The sequence below is a fragment of the Centroberyx gerrardi genome, chromosome 12 (assembly GCF_048128805.1).
Source record: "Centroberyx gerrardi isolate f3 chromosome 12, fCenGer3.hap1.cur.20231027, whole genome shotgun sequence".
Classification (NCBI taxonomy): Eukaryota; Metazoa; Chordata; class Actinopteri; order Beryciformes; family Berycidae; genus Centroberyx; species Centroberyx gerrardi.
The window spans coordinates 5,313,357-5,332,533 of NC_136008.1; the positions used below are offsets into that span (position 1 = coordinate 5,313,357).

Consider the following 19,177-nt stretch of genomic DNA (forward strand, 5'->3'; position numbering starts at 1 on the left):
TTCCCCTGGAATGCACATTTGAGAAAAGCCAAACAAAACAGAATGGGAAATGTCTTTTAAGTCTCTTGTTCCAATGTCTTGTCATGCTTTTGGGCTTCAGGCGAGGTTGCTGTCTTTTATCACCCTCCTTTATGTATTAATATGTGTGTGTGCACGCATGGGTGTGTCTGTACGTGTGCGAGTGCGCACGCACGTGTGCCAGCTAGTGTGATGTGGGTGGCAGGATATCAACTCTTAACCTTCCGCCATATGTGTTGTCAAGTATTGTGTGAATTGAAGGCAGGAGGGATGAACGGGATCTAGAGGTGCTTTAGGTCTGAAACGCCGTGCAGTCCTCCCCCCCCCCCCGCCGCACGCTGTCTCAGCGCAGGCCGGACCAACGCCACGGTTAAGCTTTGTGTCAGGAGAATCTTCCGCAGGGTGTTTGAGGTTGGCCCACCAAGTGCTCACTGGAGTCATCAGGGTGGATGCGGTTGACCTGAAATCCATAACTGCCTGCTCAGTAATTACAGGATTAGTCAAGATGGAATAATTCATCTTGCACAATGAAAGATGTCAGGATTCGTGCTACCAAGGCAGTCAAGTCAAATCACAAGTTTTGCGCCAGATGTGCGCAGCGAACCAAAGACAAACTTTGAATATTCATTGTATTGTTGGCCTAAGTATGACATCCTTCATGATTTATGCTCATGGCTGACTGCAACAGTGTGACAAATGAGGCTTCTTGGCAGCCTCGTCACTTCACAAATCAATGGTAAAAGCATCTCTGCCCCGGGCGATGGGAGGTTCGAGCAGGTTGGTCTTGTGCTCTCCTGCCAGCGTCGGCGTGGAAGAGGACGTGAGCGATGAGCTGAAGACGGAGGCCCGCTCTCAGCCACGGTCGGCGAAAGTCGGGCCCTTGACGTCAGCGTGTCATCTAATTAAAACGAGGCGCTCGGTATTCCCGCCGGCGAGGCATGCGATACAGCGGCGGTTCACATATGAGTTTGATTCCGCTATCGGATGTTGCGCAGCACGGTTTTCCTCTGAATTATGGAGACTAATGCTGTTAATTAGTCATCCTGCTTCAACAGTTACGAGAGCGGAGAAGAAAGGGGAAGGGAGTGGACGCAGATAATAGGCGTTTCACCATGATAAAATGCTTATCGTTATGAGATAGTGGAACAGCAGAACACGGCCTTGCATAAATCACTCTGTTAGGTTTTTTGTTATAATGAGGATAATTCTTCCCAGATGGCCTTATTCATACTTGTCGAGACGGTTGCCAACACTTCCTTTGTCAGCCACGGCCACATATATGAATATTACTCGCACACTTTCAGTTCATTATTATTTCTTTGGTTTTATAAAAAAAAAAAAAAAGAGCAGACAATAGGCAATATATGCATACAAAAGAAATAGTTTCAGCCAATCAGTCTGATTGGAGAAAGACGAAGCTGTACTCTATCAAAAATGAAATTGTTTGCAATACTAAACCTTGTGCTGACCATGGGGATAATTAGGCTTTTTTCTTGATTTCTCTTGTTTTTACCCTTAATTATAGAACGCTACTTTGAAGAAAACATTTCAGGCAGTACACTTGATTTGGCAGCTGCTGTATGAAAGCCAAAATACCTGAGATGGCATTCTCTAATGTGATTATGTGTACAGCCTGATGCAGCTAGGTACAAGGCACAGCTGGGGTATTTTTTTTGCCATGAAATGCAGCATTTTTGTTTTATTTCCTCAGGATGTTATTTCTTCCGACCTACTCACTAGAAGGTAGACTGACATGTTGTGGTTGCAGCGTGACAAGAGACTCTGGATTACATTTTCTGTTCCTTGCAAAGAAAACGGAACTTTTCCTGTTTTGATGTCTCAAAATATCTTCTCGAGGGAAGCCAACACAGACTCGAAACATGTTCGCTAGGTCGCTGCCCGCTGTTTTCAAGAAGTTAAAGGGGAACGCCACTGAATTTCACTATTCACATGTGTTTTTCCTACGGCATTCGACAGTTAGCCATCACTGCTTGAAAAAGTGTGTGTGTGTGTGTGTCTGTGAATGCTTGAGGCTGGCTGTTCTTTTGACTACAGCCTAGAGGAAGCCTTTCTAACCAAGATGCTGAAATATCAACAGCTGGAGCAGACCATTTCACAGCTAGGCTACAAGTGTAAACTTTTAGTTTTCCTATTTGGCAGCCTGGGTCATGTGCAGCTAGTAGTGAGGGGCCTTCAGATGGCCGGTCTCCCTAAGAGAAGGGCCAAGCAGGTAGCGAGGTGTTGTTCAGTATCTGCTATCATTGGTAGCCGCTCAATATGGAGAAGGCGTTGCTTTTTATACCCATGAAGTGGATCCTGTTTGTTATCTTTCGACCTGCCACTGTTTTCATCCTGTGTGTATGCAACAATGTGGTTGCCAATTAGGCACTTACGCAACTGACTGACTCAATATCTGACTGCATTAATAGTGTTTATGTCCTTTGTATGCTTGTATTTATGTGGACATGAATAAATCTTTCATCTGTGTGTGTGTATCTGTGAATGCTTGTGGGTGTGGACGTGTGTGTATGTGTTATGTCTCCGCCTCTGTGTGCATGTGTGTGTGTGTGTTAGCTCCAGAACCATCGAGAATGAGAAAAAAAAAAGATGGAAAATGCGACTCTTAGAGTTCCCTCACTGATTTTATGAGGTTTATTTTCTGGTTTAAAACTAAAAGGAATCTCTTTTTGATATTTAAGTCCAAACATACATTATGTGAGTGAATAATAAGACTCCCATCCATTCTGTATGGAGCGACTTCATTCTCCACATCTTGATGACATCTTAAAACATGATCATCTGGTTTCTGGCTGCGGGAGAGAGAGTTTATCATGTTGTCAAACATTGACCAAACTGCCCTCGGTCACAGAAATAACATTACTTGAATTCTTGAATGGTATTCCAATTTAAGGTTACTTAACAGTACAAATATTTTCCTGCTTTGTGAAGATCAGCCGTCAAGAATTCATAAGCCGCTTAAACTGTTTCACCAGTGAAACAAAATGGTAATTATTGTAAAAATTGATGGTTGGTTACCAACCAAACCAGTAGAGCCGACAAATGTCACAATTTGTCAGCATTGGTTCAGTGTTAATTTCCCACCCTGACCAGATTTTAAAATTTGTGCATGCTACATTACATTTTTTTTCTTTTTGAGTATGGAAGACCTTCCATTTGTTTTTTTTGCCACTCGTGAAGAGTGATTTTTGTTGTAAAAACACTGTCATTTGATAAGGGATCGGCAGCCAAACTCTGTGTAAATACAGTGTCGGGTATCTAAAGTGGAACATCCTTCTCTGTTGTACCAGTCTGATATCCTCACTGACATCTGTAAGTGTAGCTTTTGTCATGTTTTATTCAACTGTGTGCCACGATATTTATCTGTTCTCTGGGAGTGTGTTTTTCCGCTACTGATCACCACAAGAGACATGTTCCCCCAAGAGTCTGTGATTAAATCTGACAGCTAAAAAATCATCACAGTGTTTACCTTTACTCCCCATTCACTTCTGTCAGACAGCTTGACCGTACGAGATGAAAGGTGTATTCTCAGAGAAAGGTTTGTTATTATCAAGACTGACTGACTGAAACGGAGCTTTGATATAATCTTCAAGTACTACTACTACTACTACTACTACTACTACTACTGCTACTACTACTGCTACTAAGATAATAAGCCAGTTGTAAAACTAATTGGCAACCAGTATAGAGAAGCTGAACTATAGGTGTAATGTATGTTTAGTCTTAACCTGGCAATAACCTGGCGTCAGTGAGGCTTTAACACAAGTTAAACCTTTATGTCGGGGGGGCTACTTATAATAAATGACTGAAAATATTGATGTAGCTAGACTGGTTTACTTTACTGGATTTAACTGCAGTATTTGAGTTGACCTAGATATGTTGTCAGTATACAGTACTTGTGTATTACAATTAGGGCTGGGTGTCATGCAAAAGGGTCAATTGTTATCTAACATTTATACATGTCATTTGCTTTTCTGAATGTAACTAAACCACGCTGAAGCTGAAGGGATTTCCTCATTAAGAAAAATCCTATAAACTAGAAGAAAAAGCCGACATGTTGAAGCCTTTTGATGCTTTAAAATGGCTGTTGATAGTAAAAGAAAGTATGACACCAATACTGTAGGCATTTTCTACATTTATACACAGACCATTGCTACTGGATTTGCTTAGTAACAGGTTTGACTTTGCTTGTACATACTATGTACATACTTATACAATATCTGTATATGAGGTAATTGGATGTTAGCTGCCGAGGAGCAGAGTCCCTCCCGCTCCTCCCTGAATGATTTCATTCTCTGCTCTTACATGACTGGTTGTCAACTGTGCAACAGTGAGACGGGACAGAGAGGAACAACCATGGAAATCATTTAAGTGTTCCTTTCCTCTATTATGTATCACACTGAGGAATTATTGGACACACCCAGACCGTTGGAAAAGTATGACTGTTTGGCTAATTGAATTTTAACCTTTTGACAGCTAAAATGCATGAGCACATGAAATTGTATCATCCCAGTGAAGTTAGGAAAATAATCCACCTCACTGACCTTTAGCAATGTCTTTTTGGATCAAAAGTTGCTATTCTCCAATGAGCCCTGACTGCGGTTTCACGTTATTCACAGTAACACCCAGCAGCTGAGGCGCAGTGCATCTAGCGGCGTGTTGCTGTGTTTACCGTTTGCTGTGAGAAACATGGAGTCACGGACGATGAGCAGCAGTCTTTGGAGAAACGACATGTGATCAAAGCACTTCTGCAGACTCTCTTTTTCCGATTGTGTTATGTTCCCACTCTGAAGACGCCTACAGAGGAACCGTCAGGTGCCGCGATGTGTGAAAGCCTCCGACCCATCTAAAGACGCCGGCTGAAGATCGGTGGCTGGAGTCTGCAGACACCGTACCCTCGTAAGCTGATAGGATGTTGTGAAAACGGTGACGGTAAACCCTATCAGTGGCTGCCGCGGCGATAGGAAGTGTCACCGGATCCCCCCCTCGCACAGGGTCCTGGCGACTTGTCAGCCGGTGAAAAGGGAGTTGTCACGGTGATATATGGGTGTTGTAATCCCTGCAGTGAGAGCCCTGATGTTTACCCAACCCCGTGTTTCCTCCTCCTCAAAGAGCCCAGACCAGGAATCCTAAACCTGAGAAGAGATTAGCCGGCCGGGAAGAAAAGAGACGGAGAGAAAGAGAAGAGGGGAGAAAAGGAGAGGGGCTCTATAGGTCTATTCTCCTCTACCTGTTTAGATCTAGGTCCGAAAGGCAGACAGGTGAAACCGTACACGGCAGCGGCGAAGCTCTTGCTGTGACACCCATGGAGTTGCACCCTCGCCGGGGTCAAGGGAGATCAGGGCCGGCTGCCGTCTCTGTGGTTTCAGCACACTCCCGACTTTTCTCAGGCTAAATCCAACAATTATCCTCTCCTGAATAAGTGACTGGTTCCATGTATGGAAACCAGGGTGGGAAAACCAGCCAAAAAATTCTAGCTGTGGCTGGTAGGTTTGTCTTCTTTACCAGCCAATTTGGCAAATAACCAAACAAGTCATTTGGAGGGCCTCTTCTGTTTGAAGAACCTAATTGGCTGGTAAAAAAACAAAAAAAGGAAAGCTGGCGGTGAATTTTGGGATTTGGGCCACAAATGTGAAAGTTTCCTGCCCTGATGGAAACCCTTGAAAGTGATTGATAGTTTAGAAAGTCATAAACAATCAGGTTTCACTGGACACTTCCATAACCTAAATCTGGTCCTCTAGTTAATGTCCTCAAGTGAATTACACACTCCTGGAGTATTTTCATGAAGTGCCATGCGAAAACTATTTCCTCAGCAGTCTGGGTCCCGCTTATTCTCACACTACATCTGTCGGGAGACTCATGCAGCTTATCCCTTTCTCTTCTACCTGTTTAGATGTAGCTCCAAAAAGGCAAGACAGGTGAAACCGTACACGGCCCGGTGAAGCTCTTGCTGTGACACCCATGGAGTTGCACCCTTGCCGGGGTCAAGGGAGATCAGGGACGCCTCTGTGGTTTCAGCGCACTCCCGACTTTTCTCAGGCTAAATCCAACAATTATCCTCTGCTGAATAAGTGACTGGTCCTATTTTCTGTCATTCTGTGAGCGTAAGAAGCTTTTAATGTACTTTTGAGTATCTATCGTCATTCCAAGTCCTAGAAATGAGCCGTTATCTCCATTGCAAGAAAGCGAACAGTTCTTTAGCTCACCAGATATGATGATTAAAAATGCATGCGTTCACTTCTTTGCTGAAATTATATCCCTTTTTGTTTAGGCCAATTGACAGTTGAAGCAGAAATTTAAGTAAGGAAAAAAGCCCCTAATGATATCGGGTTGCTGCTTTGGAACAGTTAATTGCTCAACGAACAGTAGATAAGTGAATCAAAACATTTCAGAAGGCAACGCTGATCAGATATGACGTCGGGTTTCACAAAGCTGTTTTCGGTTACTCCGACAACGTCTCTGGGACGGCGGACAGATTTGGCGAATCTTCAGTGGAACCGCTGCACTTAGCATCAGATATACAGTCCAGTATCCACCCTGCCCATTCACACAGTCTTTCCCCCTGTTATCTGCCTAATTATGCCTTTAAACTTTATCTAAGATCCCCCTGGAAATGTGGACGAGAGAACTTGGGGCTCCCTCGGTGGAGTCTTGACATCTCCATACAGACAGAAGCCCAGGGATTGCTCCCCTCCTTAGTGATGTATTTGTAGAGTGTTAGGGTCAGAGCCTTGGGAGAGACTTCTACTGCCGCAACATGTGCAGGATATCAAGCTTGATCTTCCACGCCGAGAGCGCGCCAGATGTGTGTCGGTATGTGTGAAACTTGACCGCCGCAGTTTGGCTCGAGGAATTAGACATACCAACGCGGTGTTTACTCAGCTTTGATTTCTTAGATTAAAAAGGCCAGCAAGCGCGCTCGCTGGGCTGATACAACTTGACTCAGGCCCTTGCAGCCAATTGGGAAATGACATTCCTAGGGGGAATTAGTGTTACGAACAGAGGATATGTTCTTATAGGAGATTAATGCAAGCCAGCTCTTCACAATTAGTTTGTAAACATTCAATCAGGCAAAATAACGGCAAAACGCACTCATGTGTGTGTTTGTTTTACCACTTGGTTTTAAGCCGTCTCTGGCCACCCACAGTAGTCCTGGTTTGAGTTTCCAGCTCTTCAGTTATGTCGTGGGGAGCGCAGCTCAGCGGGGATTATGCTTTCAGTTTACAGGCCTCATCAAGGATTGTTTTTGTAGTGTTCACCTTCCAGCTCTGCCAGTGCTTTTATTTGTAGGGACCTCTCTGTACACATGTTTGTGTGCTGTGTCTGGGCGTGGTGGAAAATCACTGTGGAATGGCTCACCATGTATGGAGCCCAGGGTGGGAAAATTCCCCCAGATGCCCCAAATGCTGGTAAAATTTTGGCTGAGGCTGGTAGGTTTCTCTGCTCAACCAGCCGCTTTGGCAAATAACCAACCAAGATGTTTGGATGTCCTCTTCTGTTTGAAGATCTAACTGGCTATTAAAAAAGTGAAAGCGGCCGGTGATTTTTGGGGATTTGGGCCACGAATGTAAAAGTTAGTTCCCTGCCATGATGGAAACCCATGAAAGTGATTGGAAGTTTAGAAAGTCATAAACAATCGGGTTCAGTAACTTAAATCTGGTCCTCTAGTTAATGTCCTCAAATGAATTACACAGTCCTGGAGTGTTTTCATGAAGTGCCATGCGAAAACGATCTCCTTAGCAGTCTCTGTCCCCTTTCATTCTCACACTAGATCTGTCAAGCCTGCTCATTCCCCCGCTGTTTAGTCTGCGGTGCACCGTTATTTTGACAGCGGTACAAAAACACAGTGTCGTACCTATGTTTGTATGTTTGGCCTACGGGAGATTATGTCTGTGATCACATTCTCGTGCTTGTATTAAGGATGGAAGTGAGGGCACTAAGCCACAGCCAGGGTGTAATAAGTATCTGTTTGGAAATATTCCTGTACCTGCACCTGACCTCAGATGCCCTGGGATAAGGACCAGATTTTGTTTCCCTGGTTAGTGGAAGTGATCCAGTGTGATAAGCAAATGAGGCATTACTGGACTGTGTGTGTGTGTGAGCAAGTGAGAGAGAGAGTGTGTGTGTGTGTTGTTGCTTGTGGGACTCCCTCACCGCATGTGGGATTTGGTATGTCCCAGTGCATAAATCCTAGCCTTGCCTTCATGCTTTCATACCTGCTCGACTAAAGATCCATTGTTCAGGTTACTGTTTTGAGGTATGTCTGTCGGTGGGTCAAATTCAAACAAAGTCATCACTCACCAGGGCTTGTTGAAAAAGCACAGCATTCACACTGAGGGGGATCCAGTGGAAATACAGACACCCTCTATTTTCTTTGCCGGGATATTCACTGTGCCATTCTTACCAGGGTTTGTCTTCCCTAAAGAGCCTAGACAGAAAGAGAAGTCATACATTAGACTAACAAACTGTTATGTTTGCCCAGTGGAAGCCCCTAGACAGGATATTTTGGAAACCGATGTTGAAAGAGTTTTCCCAGCGTACCGTGACCGGGTTGTATGGCGGCAATTGTTCTGTCAATGGGGTCTGAAAAGCAGTTATCAATACAAAAGTGCGTGTTTTTTTTTTTTCTCTCTACGGCTGGAAAGTCTGAGAGAACTCACAGCCGCACAAAAAGTAGGGTGGGATTCAGACGCTCCGAGGCTTATTCATTTTCCTACATTACGATCCCTTTCAGATGAAGTGAGGCAGAGTGGGAATGACAAGGGTATCTAAAATACAGACATTCAGGCAACGACACTAAATACCTCTGCATAATTCAATAAAAAAAGCCCATTCCCTAGCGGTGCTTCTTCTGTACGAAATACGAAATAATGCTTATGTCGCTGTCATCCCGGTCGACTTCAGCTCCCAGTTTCTCCACTTGGATCCACGCAACTTTCATATTTATTGCTGAACTTTCAGTGTAAGCATGATGTATGCTCCAAAGGTTGTTTAGACCCCAAACCTCAGCTATAAATATTAAAACTGCCTGCATCAAAGTGCGCGGAAGTTTCCTCTCTTCTCTGTGGACTTTACTGTACCTCCAGCACCTTAGCAAAGTTTGGCCGGGTGAATGGTTCTGCAGAAACTCCCAGCATTTTGCCTTTCTGTTATTTATTCCATCTCAGTAGATCATTGATGTATCCTCCGTCCCTCTCTCTCATCTTATACTATTCCCCAACCTAGTGGCCGGCTCATTATGTTGGATGAGGCTCCACAAGACCCGAGCGGTGTTACATTTGGGGCTCTAATCAGGCTTTTGGACTGGCCGGTAATTGGACCTGTTATCCCTTTCTGTCTTCTCAGTTTAGCCCCCAGCTACTGCCTGTCTTCAATGAGACACGAAGGGAGGGAGGGCGGCAGGACCACAATACCCACTCAGGGACAAGCTGTCAGAAGCCCTGAAATCCTATCCCCTCCCAGACCAAAGCACAGGGTGTTTTTAGCAGTATTGTATCACTGGGATTCAATGCGCAGGTCATTTGGGGAGAGTTTTCCGAGAAATTACTTCACCTTTTTAAGAGAATAAGTCAAAGTAATGTTGAGCAAAGTTCATTTTAGGTGGCGATATGTGCTTTTTAAGACTCCCCGAATGGAGAATGCTGGCTGGCTTTCATGCTAGTTATGATACTGCCCTCAAGTGGAGGCTGCAACCATCATCGGTACTGTAGCACCCTCGTGTCAGAGGGAAAAATACAGTGACAGTAAACCGTTTGGATGATGAAAGCAGGCGATAAAAACTTTCTAAACGTTCTTGGCCACTTTGGTTATGGTAGCTGGTGTGATTCTAACAACTCTTTCCAGTGCTCTTGGCTTGGGCTCCGCGCCAAGCTTTTCCATGAGCTGTTTTTCAATTAGGACCCGGCGCCCTTGGCACTTCATGAAGGGAACAGAAGTGGAAGCCCTCAGCAGCAGCCGTCCTCGGGGCTCGGGATCTCGGGAGAATGACAGAGGCGTGCAAATTGTCACTGTTAAAAGTCCTAATTGCCTGAATCCTTCAAGCTTCAAAGCAGGCCCTTCTTGTGTGGCAGTAGGGCTGGTACGCACTTCTCTTAGATGGAAAGGTTGATTGCATCTGTGGCATTTAAGAGTAGAGTTAGTTTGAGGATTGCTTATTGTGTGGTCCGTTGATGCTTTCTTCCCCATTCCCGTCTCCTCTGTGTTTCAAAGACCTGTCGCCTCACGGCTTGTCAAAATCCTCCCTTTAAACAGTAAGCAAAAATAGAACCTAATGATTGAAGTTCCATTCCGTAAACTTGTGGTTGCAGTTCGGAATAACAAGGCTGTGTGGCAGTTGCATGTGTTTGTGTGTGCATACACATGGGAGTGATTGAGAACATATTCCTTTTAGTGATTTCCCAGTCATATGATTATATATTGTATTGTTTGTATATTAAAACAATGCTATTACATCATTTCATAAAATTACAATTTTCTCTTTTACTGGAATCCTGGTTCTTGGGGCAGGAAGTAAAAAAAAACAAAAAACATGGAAGCACCAACCCATAAAGTCCACAGAACTGTCTCCATCTAGGACTTCCATCCAACAGTATTTTTCCATTGATACCGGTTCATACATTGTTTGCTGACAGAGTCTGTATTTTAATGTGAAATCTGTCAAGAGAAACTATATAAATGCCATCTAGGCCACCAAGGGATTGGATGCGTCAGTAATCGATGTAGCAGAGCTTCTACTGTCAGTGGAAAAAGTGTTGTATTTCAGAATGTAAATGTGCCGCTCTCCCATTTAATATGGCATACATTACTGGTGATAGTCCTTCCACTAATGTGAATAAATGATGATACTTTTGGCTGGGAAATCCTTTAAGTGAGGATTTGTGGCAGTTAATCATTATGAAGTGGAAAGTGAGGTTCCCTCACGTCTAATAATGGTAAAGTGAATCTCGTAAAATGGTCCTTTTTAAAATACAATAAAATACCCTCCTGCCGACTGCACTTAGACTTTGGCACATGAAGAATTTCTGTCGTTGGCAGATATGAAGATTGATTCCTCATTGTAGACAGGTGAGGAGTGCCTATTAGCTCAAATATCTATATCAATCAGCCTAATTCAGTTGTGGTTTTCATCCTAAAGGTTCAATTACACCTTCACTTTAGGTTTTGTCTCATGTCTGTCCAATGCCCCACTAGTTTTGTTTGTCTCAGCACTGTGCCTCAATGAGGAATATTCAGCCCCGAGCGCTCCCTAACTGTTTCCCCATCTAACTGCCCTGGAGGAGACACTGGGACAGAGACAGTGGAAAACCATCTCAGTCGACCCTGGAGGACATCGGCTCTGATGATGATGGAGATCTGGAGACATGGAAATCCCTCCAGGATCACATTCCACCTCTTTGTGTGTGTGTGTGTATCTGTGTGTATTTGTGTGTGAGTGTGCATACGTGAATGCGCACACGTACAAGTGTGCACTCCTAGGCATGCGACGCTTGCGTGTGTTTGCGTTCACGTGTGATGATCCTGTGTGTGTGTGCGCGTGTGTGTTCTCTCCTTTGCGTGTGTGTGTCCATGCTGTCTTGTGTGTGTCCCAACACATGTATGCCTTGCCATGGATGTTTGCGTGCCCGTAACAATGAGCCAGCGAGCTGCTCATTAGCAAGCTGCTTTATGCATCCTGGATGGTCCCAGTGGAAAGAGGAGAAGGGAGCTGAACGGGGCGCCACCCCCGCCAATGGCAGAGAATCCGGGTCAGGAGAGGCACCCGTCATGTCTGTCAAGACCATCCACTTACTGGAGTGAATTGTGGCTCTTGCCTGAGCAGCGATCATTCAGTTCCCAATTTCCTCACACTCGAGCGAGATAGATTTCAGCCTGAAAGCAGTTAGATATGCAAATGTATTGGGGGCCACGGAGTTTGTTGTTGTTAAGTAATTCTATCCTTTGTCTTGTTTTCTCTCGCCCACATTTGAAGTCTGAGTGGCAGTTGTGACTGCTTAAAGCTGCGCCACGAGTCAATGAAGAGCTCAAGTCATATTTGTGTTCCACTGTGCAAGCAACTACTTGATTTAATAACGCCGTTTTATGAAGTATGATTCATATTTCAAAGACCGCATATCTGGAGTGGAAATAATTCAGCGCTAAGGCTTAGACAGGCTTAAAACTTTGATCCTCCTTGGTGATCTTGAGTTGCTTTTGCTTTTCCTTATTTTCTTGTGTGCATGTGCGCACATAAGTGTGTTTTTGTTCTGCCTATAAGAAAACAGGCCTCTATAATAGAGTCATTAGCTGTGGTTTGATGGCTGTAGCTGTCTTCAATATGCCCAAGACATCCAGTGTTCTCGTGACTTTCCCATGGTCCTCGTCAATGCACTTGGGTGGTAATCGGCTGATGATCGTCCTCATCACATTTATCATCCCCGTAGCCTCCAACTCCTCCAAACACATGTAACATCTCAATACTTTCCGTGTGAAGAACTGATTGCTTTTAGATAACAATGGACGGAATGCTTTGATCTAATTACTCATGGTGCAAACAATGAAAAGATGCAATCAGATTTACTAGAATGCTTTGATATCTTGTTCAGAGCTCCTGACGGATCGCTGATGAACCTACGCGTATTCTTGTAACGGGGAAATATGTGGACAGCATTGTGCGTAGGAGCTTGCTATCTGCTATATTCTGTTGACTGCTTACAGATGTACTGGCCCATCTCCTCATAGCCCCGTACCAGTAATTAAGCAAGGGAACAATGACTTGGGCGCATTGTAAAGAAAAACAGGAAAGCCTAATTTTTTATTTTTTTATTTTACTTCATTTCTTTTGATTCTTCAAAAGTCTGGCCAATCGTAAATCTAAAAGCATATTAAGAAAAGACAGGAAATGCCGACACAGAATGCCCCTGGAGCCCGTACAAAGCTATCATATTTTAATTCCATCTTGAGTTTTTTTTACCCCCGTGTTGCTTTAATCAATGAGAGGCCGGAGTCGCTGATCTGTCCTCCAGTGTGTTCGTTCGCCTCGGTTCCCCTCTAGTCGGTCGGTGTGGAAAATCCATGTCATCTGACTCCCTCTCCGCTGGTTCTGATTAGGCAGGAGAGCTTCGGGAGTCCTGGATCGTGGGTCTGCAGCTCGTATTAACCACGCTCAGGCCCGATTCCACGCTCATCGCTCTCACACCTCGTCACATTCCCGTCCGCTCCGTGCCCAACTGGCCTGTTGAGAGCTGGCTGATAAAGTTTGGTTATAAGACACAGAGAAGACAGAGTGTCAGAATGTTTAGTTTTCTTCTGTTGAGATCATACAATCAGATCCAATCCTATCTGGATTTATTCAAGTGTTGACGCATAATTTTAATGGGCAGGGCTTTTGGAATGCAGAGGTAAAGGTATGCTAAGCAGTTTGTTCCATTGCACAAAACAAAATCTATCACAGGCATTTTATTAATTTTTCAGTTGGATATACTTTTAAAGATGTGAAGAACTCTTTTTTTTATGCTTTCCTCCATGCATGGACAATATCAAAAGCCTTATTAAAGCTAATTAAATTATTATGTTCCCATCCGCTCCGTGGCCAACTTGCCTGTTGAGAGCTGGCTGATAGATTTTGGTTATAAGACCCAGAAGAGAGTGTCAGAATGCTTGGTTTTCTTCTGTTGAGATAATACAATCAAATCCAAATCTGTTTGAACTTATTAGTGTTGACACACAAGTGTAATGGGTAGCATACTTGAAATGCAGAACTAAAGGTACGTGAAACAGTTTGTTCCATTGCACAAACCAAAATCTATCCCAGACCCTCTTTTTTCATTTCTCAGTTGGATATATCTTTATAGATTTTGAAGAAATGAAAATCTTTATTTTCTCTTTCATGCATGGTACTACATCAAAAGCTTTGTCAAAAGCCTTATTAAAATCTGCGATCCATTTATGAAAAAGACCAGGTAGAGCATAAAGCATAAAGCATAAATCTGTGTGCAGAACAACCCGGTGGTTAAAACAAAGTAAGCGCCACAGCTCCTTGAACTCACTGCCTTTGAAAGATGGAAAACAGGTCATTCTTAGGCCTCATCAAGAAACTAAATCAAAGTAGGGAGTCGCTGTAGCCCAAGGAATGGAGTCAGGGGAGTGAAAACCATTAAAAGTGCATTGCACAGGCAGTCTGGGGAGAAAAAAAGAAGAATAAAGAGATACAGCACAGAGGAATCACGAAAGCAAAACAACCACAACAGTAGAGTTTGCCTTTAAAAAAAAACGGAGACTAAGCAAATGAGAAAATGTATGGTCTCCTTTAGTCTTATGTGTGGTTTTTGCGTAGATCTGTCCAATATCATGCACCATTAATCTCAAAGAATGCCTTATTGGTTCACAGGCTTCACAGGACCTGACATTCAGCAACACGGATTTGAAAAGGAAAATGCTAAAGTACCATAATTTTGCTGCATTGGTCTCCCCCTCCTTTTCAAAATTGCTTCCGTCTGTTGATTGAACAAGCCATAAAATAACAAGGCAGTCACGATAATCCTCCCCCCAGAATTTGTGATTCTTACAATCAAATTAAATTTAGTGAATTCAGATGGCCCTACATGCAATGTTTATTTGGCCTTTCAACTGCCTTATACTCGCTGCAGGTGTTATGAGACGAGAACGTGAGAGGAGCTTTTTTTTTTTTTTTTTTCCATGGCAAAGTCCTCCTCAGGAACATCCTTTTATAGGGAGGTTCACTGTGACATTTTTACAACAGTGTTGTCATTTTTAAGAAATTGGCAGCTGATTCTGCAAATTTGGAACCTCACCAATGTCCTTTTTAAGATCTGTCAGTGATGCTCATGGAAGCCATCTATGTTGTAAATCCTTCCAAACAGGTCTATTACTTATTTTTGCCATTACTACAAGTGGAACAGCTTGCACATGATTTGACTTTGTTTCCCACTGGTTTGAGTCGGTGTTGCTAATGCTAACTGGATGCTGCTGGCAGTTTCATGAGCTGAAACACCGGTGTAAAAGCTTTTGGATGACTTGAAAGAAGCCTTAATTAGTGAGCAATGGGACACTGTAGACATGAAGAAATCCCCAAGTCTCCCACGCAGCAGAGGCTGATGGGAGATTGTGTGTCTGCTAACGTCACCTATGGCAAACTGCGACTGCGGGGATCACTGGGCTTCCTGTGGGGTGTGAATGTGCGTGTGTGGATGTGTCCTAGTTTGTTATTGTGGGATTTTACTACTGAGCTCACGTAATCTTGTGCCAACCTGATTGAGGCAACATGTTGCTATCGTGTCTGTCTATAATTTTGAACTTCAACAACTTACCCCCCCCCCCCCTCCTCCCTGTCCCCCCTCCCTTCCCTCATTCCTCTCTTTCAGGAGGCCGACCGTTGGGAGAGGTCAGTGTTGAAGGTGGCTGAGATCATGGCGGCCTTGATCCGGGACAGGAGCCCCGCTCTGGTGGGACAGCTGCTGCAGGCATGACAGAAAGCAGCAGCACCAGAAACTCTCCATGGCGTCCACTGCGACCCCGCCCCCCCCCCCCCCCCCCCCCTCACCAAACCAAACCAAACCACAGTTGGCTGGACATTTCCCTCAAGATGCCACTGAAAACAAACGGGAGGTCTGGGATGACGTTTGTGTTTACTGCTGACCAAGGAACTGTTTCACTGCTCCAAATCATCTCTTAATCAATAGTGGCAAGGTGGCAACTTAATACTAGCTGCCAGCCAATGTCGGTACATTTGGGCGGTGAATGGTCACTCTTGTCTTTTCCATAACCAACCATAATTTGGAGGTTTGGCTGGTAAAATGAATTGTGGGATGCACCTGTTTCTGTGGCCAGTGGAAGAAAAAGTTGAGTCTCCTGTCCGGATTAGTAAGCAAACCTGCCCCATATCTGAGTTCAGAGGGTAACTCCAGCCTCGATTTAAGTCAAGTTAATGATGGAGAGTACTATGGGATATTAATATCAGTCTACTTTCTTAAAAATAATGTATACTCCAAAAGTAACACATTTGTGCTACTTTTCAACTCAATATATTTAAGGTGCTACATGTAGCATTTTAAATAAATCATTACAACATTAATTTTGAGACAGTATAATTGTCATAAACAAACGAGACCATCACCAAGATGATTGTCAATCTCTACTGGTCTCTACGCTGCATTTTACATTGTGTCAGACTTGGAGGGAAATCTGCTGGATCGCTTTACGGCACAAAACAGGAAGAGGTTTCTGTTCTTCAGGAGCAAACGGAGCTAAAGCTTTCAGAGTTTCTGGAAACAGCAGATGATGGAAGAAGTGAAAGGCCGATGGAAAAATAACTTACAACATGTTTATGTTTATCGGTAAAGCCAAAGAGAAAAACATACGCACAAGGAGTTATCCTCTTTGCAACAGGAAGCAACAGGGTTTATGGGAAATGTGGTCTTCATTTTGAGAAACACTAGCACTAACAATACCATTGGCATGAGATAGAGGCTACCAATCGTCTAGACCATGGTCTCATTTTGTTTGCGTTAATGATACCAAGGTATCACATATCAATTAAGTTGACAATATAATGATTTTTAAAAATACATTTAATAACAACATATGCTGTGTCTCTATGTGTTATTAACATATGTTGAGCTTATTAGTAACACAAGTGTTGTACCAAACTAGACACATACTAGATATGTTGAAAATGAAACTTCCTCTCGAAGAGTGATGGTTGCCAACCTGCCCCAGATCTGATTTTAGGGGAAACTTCTACACATTAAATTTTTACTATGAAAATTTGAATCACAATATGTTTTACAGCAGATTGGGCGGTTGTAAACGGACAGCTGACCAGACAGGATTTGGAGACACAGCAGTCAGGAAGCATGCCTGGATTTCAAATGAAAAAAAAATCAGCCAATTGTCTTGTCAATAAAGAGAGCTTCAACAAACCTGACTGTACATCTAGAAGTCAAGTGAACGATGGAGAGTTTGGCGTGTTAATGTCACTACAATGTAAGTGTTGAAACTACTGTATTATACCCCTACTTTATCTTTACCACTGGATAAAGCTGTAAACGACTGAAACACTATGTAATGAGAGGGGTGAAGTGAGCTCAAGTATTTTTGTAATCCACTTAAATTGCTTATTTAAAATATAAAGGTGATGTAATAAAAATGTGCTTTTTCATAATCTGCTGTACCTGTGTTCCTTTTAAAAAAAAAAAAAATCTTTACAAAAATCCTAAACACACTGAACACCTAACCTGTGTCCTGTCTGCCTCTGGTAAAGTACATACATGTATGCGTGTCCCAGAGAGATATGCAAAGAAACGTATTCCTAATCGCACAGTGTAAGAAATGGCGATTGAAGTGCTCTAAAGTTCCTAAAGTTCAGATGCAGGTTTAGTTGTCTGTCTGCAGCCCCATGCATCAGTGAAGCCCTTAATGAAGGAGCTTAGTGGAGAGGAGGCTCCTGTTTCCTGCAGTAAACCGGGTCTAATGCCACGAGACCCGCAGGCATTTTTTCCTCTGCTACTGTGCAGAGGATGATGATGATGATGATGATGGGGAGAGAAAGCGCGGGAGTCCCCCAGGTAGAAATGTGTCTTGCTATTATTCCAAAAGTTCAGATGTGAATCCCCAGCTGTCAAATACATGGAGAGTCTTGGTCATTAGAGATGATCTGGCTTTATCCCACCTCTTAGTTAAAGTGGTAATCCAAGAGATTCTTGCTTTTTGATTTTGGCGACATCTTCGGTGCCAAGCGCTCATTGCTGTGGTGTTTCTGCACTGCGCTACCCAGAGATCACCTGTCAATCAAGCAGTGTGGGCGGTACTGTGACGTCTTTTTCCCTTGGATTTTCTGTTGATGAAGTTTGAGTTTCTGTAAGTGGCGCTCTTTTCTTTGTCTGTTCAGTCATGGTGGCGATCGCTGCTCATGCATTCGAATCCACTTTCTGTTTTTTTTTTCCCAGGAAAGACCTACCAGACACCAGAGGTGATTATCGAATCAAACAACGACAAGTCGATACGTGTCTGTGTGCAGAACATTCTTCCAAAGTTGTCTTTGAGTGAATGAACTTCTCAAGAACTCAAGAACAGAAAATGCATTCATAGATTTTATTTTACCCCTAGTAGACGGAATAGGATGGGTCTTTTGCAAAGTGATATTTGTTGGAGATGTAACAAAACTAGAGGGACATTGATGCATGCTTTGTGGGAATGTCCAGTGGTGCACCTGTTATGGGAAAAAACATTGGGGATTATGGAAGAGGGCCTTGGTTTTTCTGTTCCGAAGACACCTAGAGTTTGCCTTTTAGCTGACAAATCCGAAGTTAAGGGAATCAACAGAGTACAGTTTAAAATATTGTGTTTGGGCATTATAACAACACTAAGGTTGGTCCTTAAATATTGGAACGATACAAAAGCACCACTTTTCACATAATGGATGGATTTATTGATTAAAATAACTTCATATGAGATTATGTTAACTAGAAGATTAGAGAATTATGATAAAGAAACAAGAGAGACATGGAAAAACTTCCTCTATTTTCTTAAAGGCTCATAAAGGGGAATTTTTGTATTTTTTATTTTTTCTGTTATGTATCTGTCTGTAGTGTCATGTATTGGGTATATATGGCTGTATATGTTGTACGTATGATGAAAAATAAAAAAATATAATTAAAAAAAAAAAGAACAGAAAATGTGTCTTTCCTGTTTCTTTACAGTTTCCCAGCTGGTTCAACCGTCTTTGCACTACAGACTACAGCGCTGTTTGGACGTGACGTTTTATACTCGCTGTGGTGGAAGTTTTCTGTAATAAAAGAGACTTGGAAAGTAGAGTTGTCCTTCTGTTGTTTTTATTGTTTGCAAACAAGGCATAAGATGTTCACCCATCAAGTGTGTGGAACAAAAGAGCGCAAAACAGTAGTTTGCCTGCAGTATTAAAAAGGTGAAATCCAGTTTACAAAGGGGGCTGGATCACATTCATCAGAAGTGCTAAGATAACAGTTTTGGTGTCTCAAAAAAGCCCAGTTCAGCCTCTAGGCCCAATTACTGAAGACAAGAGACCATTCAACTGAGAATGGCCAGGTTCGGGGGATAAAAGATTTCCTTGTTCAAACAAGGACCAATTCAACTAGCCACTATCTTATCTGTCTCAGGTCAGGTCAAA

The 19,177-nt window shown here is 43.2% G+C and overlaps 1 protein-coding gene across 1 annotated transcript in view; it reads left to right on the forward strand.

Annotated features, from left to right (window-relative positions):
- crppa (CDP-L-ribitol pyrophosphorylase A) overlaps positions 1–17,194 on the forward strand; it is a 38,246-nt gene extending 21,052 nt beyond the window's left edge. Inside the window, exon 10 of the mRNA XM_071915164.2 lies at positions 15,396–17,194. Within this exon, the coding sequence (XP_071771265.2) occupies positions 15,396–15,500 (105 nt within the window). The 3' untranslated portion in view covers positions 15,501–17,194. The remainder of the gene's footprint in view (positions 1–15,395) is intronic.
- The last annotated feature ends 1,983 nt before the right edge of the window (positions 17,195–19,177 follow it).